The 6865-nt window shown below is 57.2% G+C and overlaps 2 protein-coding genes across 2 annotated transcripts; one reads left to right on the top strand and one right to left on the bottom strand.

The window, feature by feature from the left end:
• The first annotated feature begins 1714 nt into the window (after positions 1-1714).
• LOC100191528 (Late embryogenesis abundant protein group 2) lies at positions 1715-3980 on the top strand. The gene is given in 4 exon segments (NM_001308343.1): positions 1715-1889; positions 1987-2580; positions 3105-3290; positions 3445-3980. Coding segments are annotated over 3 exon segments (990 nt in total). The 5' UTR covers positions 1715-1889; positions 1987-2067; the 3' UTR covers positions 3736-3980.
• A 97-nt stretch (positions 3981-4077) lies between these two features.
• LOC103638021 (probable auxin efflux carrier component 3b) lies at positions 4078-6580 on the bottom strand. The gene is given in 5 exon segments (XM_020544155.1): positions 4078-4226; positions 4344-4420; positions 4538-4695; positions 4789-4874; positions 5058-6580. Coding segments are annotated over 5 exon segments (1833 nt in total). The 5' UTR covers positions 6500-6580; the 3' UTR covers positions 4078-4156.
• Positions 6581-6865: the final 285 nt, after the last annotated feature.

The raw sequence follows: 6865 nt of genomic DNA, 5'->3' as shown, positions 1-6865 counted from the left end.
GAAGCTGGAGAAAGCTTTAAACAAAGAAAAAGGAAAAAAAAGAAGAGGAGAGAGAGAGAGAGAGAGAGAGATGGCATCCATTCCATGGGGGCAAAGGAGGCAGTGGCACAAGCTGACACGACCGACACACGCCGATGGGTTAGCCTTACCAGAAGGAACCCCATCCGTCCAGTGCGGATCCACCACAGGACTGGTCGCGCTCGCGCTCGCGCGTACCTCTGATTGATTCCTGCCATGCCAGCCGATCCAATCACCCGTGCAAGAGAAAATCCGCTCCTTGCTTTGCCACAAACGACGCCGAGATCGTCATAACGATCGGTTAATGGCAAATCCTCCAAGTTTCCGTGTGCGGTCTTCCGGAACGAGACAAGCTTGTGGCCAAAACGAAACCCATGTCGCCCGTAGTTTTAGCTAGTAGCGGCTAGACTCTCTTTACAAACAACCGCGCACCCCCCGTTTGCCCCAACTCTTTACGAAAACACACGTTCTGGCCCTTCTGGGCGATGTACTAGCGCGCGTACGGAGACGCAACGCAAGCCTCAGGACGGCCGTGCTCGGCACTGGCATTTTAGTAGGGTAGTACAACCCTTGTACCTACACTACACATGCCGAACCGATGAGTGCAAGTGCGCGAAAAAGAAGCCATCGAGGATTCGAACCAGACGCAGAGATCTATAGGTCCATCTCCATTCGTTCAAAATCTTAACGAAATTTTGTCTGATTTCAAGCTGCGAGAAGAATACGTGACATGGGCGTGCAACGGAGTATACGTACATACTACAGAATTACAGACAGACAGACAGAAAGCATAATCCCCCAGCTCCGCGCGCACACACATTCCCTCCCTTGGCCCTTCCCCCGTCGCTGCCGACACTCCACTCCAGTCGCCCACCGCACCCGCGCTGCCGTGCTCCCCTAGCAACTGGCCCGATCCGCTGCTCCGCCTCCCACTCCCAACTACCGGGCGTAGAGATGGCAATGGGTAAATACCTACCGGGTATTACTACCTCATACCCATACCCGCGACACAAAAATAACCCCACCGGGTCACCCATATACCCTGATGGGTATGGATTTACCCCCATACCCATACCCATGTGGGTATGGGTCACCCATCGGGTCACCCGTACCCACAAAAATTAAACATCTATCAAAATATTATACTATACAAATGTCAAGTATATCCATATAATGATATAAATACCATTACAAAATTTTCTAGCATCATTTAACCATCCATTCAACACACCAAAGATAATTGGATAAAGTAGTAACACTAGGATAGTACTACATAGCACATTACATGTTCCATTATATAGCCATTAAATTGTCGTTAAGCCTTCTATGACATTATGGTCTAAAAGGTTGTCAAATAGTAAAAAAGATGGATTACTAAAGTACAAGTTCATGCTTGGGCTAAGTTTATATTGGGTATTTTATACCCATGGGTTAACGGGTATGAGTGAAGGCGGAACGTTCTAATACCCGTTTACCCATTGGGTGAAGATTTTTGCCCAATAACAGACCCACAGGTAGAATATTTAGCCCACATACATACCCTAATGGAGTAAATACCCATCGGGTATCGGGTCGCGGGTACCCATTGCCATCTCTAACCGGGCGCCACCCCGGCGCGGCTCCCCACGCCACGCGTCCGCTCTCTACCGGACCACGGGTGTCTCCGGGCCGCAGCGGATCCGGAGGGAGGTTGCCCCCCGGCCTTTCTGTGCTCGTTACTGCTCGCTCTCGCTCTCCCCTTCCGCCTCTTTTAGTGCTGCGCTGCCGATGCGGTGCCCAGCGAGCCAGGCACGGAGGAGGCGCGTGCTCTGCTCCACTCCACCGCCCCCCCCCCCCCCCCCCTGCGCCACTGACGCCGCTCGTTCGCGCAGGTACGTGCAGATCACTGGAGGCCTTCCATTTCTGTCTCCGCAGCTCCGCCCGCGAGCGCCGGCGCCGTTCTGCTTCTGACCGTGTTGCTGCTGTCAGTTTTGGTCTTCTGGCCAGCAGGGCAGGGGGGGAACCCGCGGGAGCGAGGCGCGCGAGCGAGCGAGCGGAGGGAGGAGGAGGATGATGCACGCCAAGTCGGAGTCGGACGTGACGAGCCTGGCGGCGTCGTCGCCGCCGCGGTCGCCGAAGCGGGGCGTTGCCGCGGCCGGCACCGGCGGCGGCGGCGGCGGCTACTACGTGCAGAGCCCGTCGCGGGAGTCGCACGACGGCGGCGGCGGCGGGTACAAGTCGTCGTCGATGCAGGCCACGCCGGTGTACAACAACAGCCCCAGCGAGTCGCCGTCGCACCCCTCCTACGGCCGCCACTCCCGCTCCTCCTCCGTCAGCCGCTTCTCCGGCGGCCTCCGCGGGGGCGGCGGCGGCGGGCGCAAGGTGCTCAACGACAAGGGCTGGCCCGAGTGCAGCGTCATCGAGGAGGAAGGGCCCTACGAGGGCCTCGGCGCCGGGGACAGCGGCCTCTCCCGCCGCTGCCAGATCGTGCTCGGCTTCCTCACCTTCGTCCTCCTCTTCACCGTCTTCTGCCTCGTCATCTGGGGCGCCGCCCGCCCGTACGAGCCCGAGGTCGTCGTCAAGGTATTTGTACTATAGTACACGATTAGTTACGCGTCCATCTCCATTCCCATCTGTAGATCGAGTAACTGACGCCTATAGTTACTAAATTTGACTCATGTCTCCCACGGTTCCAGCGGTAGGCGAGACATCATCCAGTTGGGGAAAGGTGGTTCAGTTAGACAGTGAAATGTTGGAAATTTAAAATTGCATAGCTGGGTTGTTTTAGTTTTGTTGCTGCTCACATATTGGTTACATGTGGTTACAAGTAAATTGTAAATCAGGAACCTAATCTTGCTCACATATTAGTCACATATTGGTTACTAGAGTAGATTGGTTCAAGGCTTCAAGTTATAGAAGTTCAACTGATGCTTTCTACTGAAAATAACAGACTGGTTAATTTGTGCTAACACTTCCCAGTTCATCTGAAAATTAAGCCAATCGTTTATTTTACTTCTGGTAGAATCTGAAATGAGAATAAATGGTGTTTGCTACAAATCCGTCTTTTAAAACCAACGAACCTCTCTCGCTTCTTTTTTTGGGTGCAGAGCCTGGTGATGGACGACTTCTACGCTGGTGAAGGCACAGACCACAGCGGCGTTCCGACCAAATTGGTCACGACGAACTGTTCGCTGCACGTATCGGTGTACAACCCTGCCACAATGTTTGGGATCCATGTCACCTCCGGCCCCATCCGTCTGATCTATTCAGAGATCTCAATAGCAGTCGGCCAGGTATTGTCCAGCATCCATGCATCGTTGCCTCACTTTGCTGCCTGCGTTAGTTTCACCCCTTCTAGCTGCGAGTGAAAGAAACATGATAACAGCTTGCTGCTAGTTTCTATGACAGCCATCGAATCTGACATGGCTACCTCCTGTGACCACGCAGGTCCGCAGGTACTACCAGCCGAGGAAGAGCCACCGGACGGTGACGGCGGTGATCCACGGCGAGAAGGTGCCGCTGTACGGCGCCGGGGGCGGCCTGACGCTGTCCACGAGCGCGGGCGGGGGGGCGGTGCCCCTGACGCTGGACTTCGACCTCACCTCCCGGGGCTACGTGATCGGCAGGCTCGTGCGGGTGACGCACAGGGCGCACGTGACGTGCCCCGTCGTCGTGGACGCCAGGAGGACCAAGCCTGTCAGGTTCTCCAAGAAGGCGTGCGCCGTGTACAAGGCCTGAGCTTGAGAGCTCGTGAAACCTGTGATCGACCGAGCGTTAGCAATGCGTGTTCTTGCAAAGATGTAGCTATTGTGTTGATGGTGAAGAACAATAAGCGCACACGTATGGTCTTGTCGATATATCGCGCTGTAAAGGCCTGTTGTTCTTGTGTGTGTATCCCTTTTTCAGGGCATGATCGTAGAGATGGAAGATGACTTACCATGACAATTTTCCTATACCTTTATAACTTCAAATTTTTTTATTCAGGGCTGTTATTCTTAGCAGACAAACCTATCACAATAATATACAAAAAACTGCAAGTACTCCAGCGACTCTCTCCAACTAGACATAGCGTCGTGAGGGCATGCACCACCGTTATCCATCACCGGCCGATGATCATGTCAGCTTCAGCTGGCTTTTGGCGCGGTTGGAGTGACACCGTTCACAGTAGTCCCAGAACAACGTAGTAGACCAAGCCGATGGGAAGAGCGATTAGCATGCCAAATATGACCCTGAGGAAGAAGAAGGAAAAAAAAGGATGGAAACATGTGAACCACAGCTACGTTTAATGGAGCAAGCAACCCTGCAAACCAACTGAAGAAAGGGGAGCTGCTTGTGTCCAGTCTTACCCGGTGGAAAGAATGGTGGCGTGCAGGCTGTACTCTCTGGCGAACACGAAGGGCACGATCCCCTGCGGCAGAGCAGCCTGCCCATCGCGCGCATGCATGGTGGTGGTAATGGCATTCATTATTTTGCTTTTTGGCTGGCGGCCCAATGCGTGTGTGTAAAAAAACCGAATGCTTCAAGGTCCCCTAGTCCTTACCTGAACGACGGCGACGCGCAGGAGCGTGCCGCGGAGGCCGACGGCGGCGGACGTGGCGGCCATGACGGCGGGGCCGAGGAAGAAGCGGATTGCCATGGTGACGGCCGCGACGGTGTTCCCGCAGGCGATGATCTTGGGCTGCAAGGCCATGAAGAGCCCTGCGCCGCAGCACAAGAATTGTTGCAGGACAGCACTACACGCTGAAGTAAGCTTAAATATAGACATGTTGCACTGGGAAGAGAAGAACTCACCTAAGCTAAACATGGCCATGCCTAGCCCTGCATCGGAGAGTATCGTGATGGAGTTCTTCACTATGGCTGGCATCGCGAAGTGGAATCTGCAGACAATGCAACATCTTTGTAAGCTAAACATGGCCATGCCTAGCCCTGCAAAGATGGAGTTATTTGAATGCAAGATGGATGCACCAGATTTAAAATGTACCCCTTTAAGCACAAGATATGTTCACTTCTGATGCAGAAAACGCAAATAATGCACTAGGCGACTGGCAGCTTGATTTTACCGGAACGAGATGAGAGACCAGGTGAGGCCGACGACGCTGGCGTACGTGTTGGGGTTGCGGATCAGCCGCCGCCATACCATCGTCACGATCAGCCGCATCATCACGCCGGCCGGCGCCGCCGCCTGCTGCTCTCCGGCGCCGCCATCTCTTCCGCAGGCGTCCTTCCGCTCGGCCTCCGTCGAGCCGGATTCCAGCTTGGCCAGAACGATGTCCTGCCCGGCGTCCGCCGGGTACCCCGTAACGACGCGCTCCCCCGGCCGCATCGCTGAAACAAACAGAACCCGCGTACGTACGGTGCGTGCAGGCGCTGACGACCATCACACCAGTGCTTGCACGTTTATGGATCACTGACCTCTCGGAGGCGCCTCGGAGGGGACGAGCCGGCGGGGATCCATGCCGCGGTGGATGTCGCCGCCGTGGAACACCGGCAAGCCGCGCACCTCCGACGTCGCGGACGCACCGGAGCTCCACTCGAACATGTGCGCGTCCCTGGGGTCGTTGCTGGGCGCCACCGCGGCGGCAGACCTGGCCCGCACCGCCTGCTCCTCGAAGCTGGACGGCCGCGGCGTCGGGTGCAGGGAGAAGAGGTCCGCCGCGCCGAAGCTCGACATGCGCAGCGACGACGCGCCGTGCGGCGGCGGCGCGGCGGCGCAGATGGCGTCCGCGTGCGCGATGCCGCTGGACCCCCTGGGCGTGGCATTGCGCGACGAGCTCACCGAGTAGATCTCCACGCCCGCCAGGTTGGACGGGCGCGGCGTCGCCAGCGACCGCCGCGACGCCGACGTGGACCGACGCACGACGAGGCGCACCCGGCCGTCCGGCGCCACCTCGGCCTCCGCCTCCGCCTGGCTGCCGCACAGGGACACGACGTCCGGGTCCACGCGCACGTCGGCGATGCGCGCCGCGGCGCCGTCCGGGCACTGCCCCGCGATGAGCACCCGCGCGGCGCGGAACTCGTAGAGGACGAGCAGGAGCGTGTACCACACGATGCACTGGAGCACCACCACCTGCACCAGGAGGTCGCCCGAGTACCGCCCGTACATGGCCACGACGAGCGGTATCCCCATGATGAGCGTGTTGGGCAGGGTGGACAGGGAGAAGAGCGTGATGGACCAGTCGAACGGCTCCCGCAGCTTCGTGCCGCCGCCGCAGCCGCGCGCGGGCGGGAGGTGCGACCAGACGGCGAGCGCGGCGAGGACGAGGACCTTCTGCAGCGTGTCGGCGGCGATGAAGCGGAGGTTCATCACGTACGGGTTGCTGGCGGAGATGCAGTGGAAGGAGAGGAGCGGCACGGCGAAGACGGCGACGAAGCGGTTGATGCCGGAGCACTGGTCCGGCGTCAGCACGCCCCACCACTGCACGGAGCCGTACGCCAGGATCATCGCCACGTACAGCGGCACCACCGCGCACAGCACCGTGTACAGGTCGTGCCACGAGATCATGGCGGCCGGGTGCGTCCGGTCGATCGACGGGGATGTCTCGATCTGACGATACTATTGAGTGTCGCAAGAGGGAGCGGGAGGTTTGTTGAGTCTTCTTGGCCGAGAGAGACTGAACGAGTCAGTCCATTGCATGCGAAGAGCCAGGTAGTTTTGTGATGGACCGACTACTATTAGCTTTGTGCTGCCAAGTCACTTAGAGCTGATTTAGTGACCAGAGATCACGGGGAGATCGGAGGGGATTAATTTTCCCCTTAATCTTCTCCAATCCTCCCGTGACCCCTTATCATCAAATCAACCCTTACAAGTATTTGTTTACATGAGTTAGTTACAATTACGGATACACGCTACGTGTTTCTGCTAAGGAGT

Source organism: Zea mays, chromosome 9 (assembly GCF_902167145.1).
Source record: "Zea mays cultivar B73 chromosome 9, Zm-B73-REFERENCE-NAM-5.0, whole genome shotgun sequence".
NCBI classification, from domain to species: Eukaryota; Viridiplantae; Streptophyta; class Magnoliopsida; order Poales; family Poaceae; genus Zea; species Zea mays.
The sequence above is the reverse complement of the archived record's forward strand: the minus strand, read 5'-3'. Positions and strand labels throughout refer to the sequence as shown.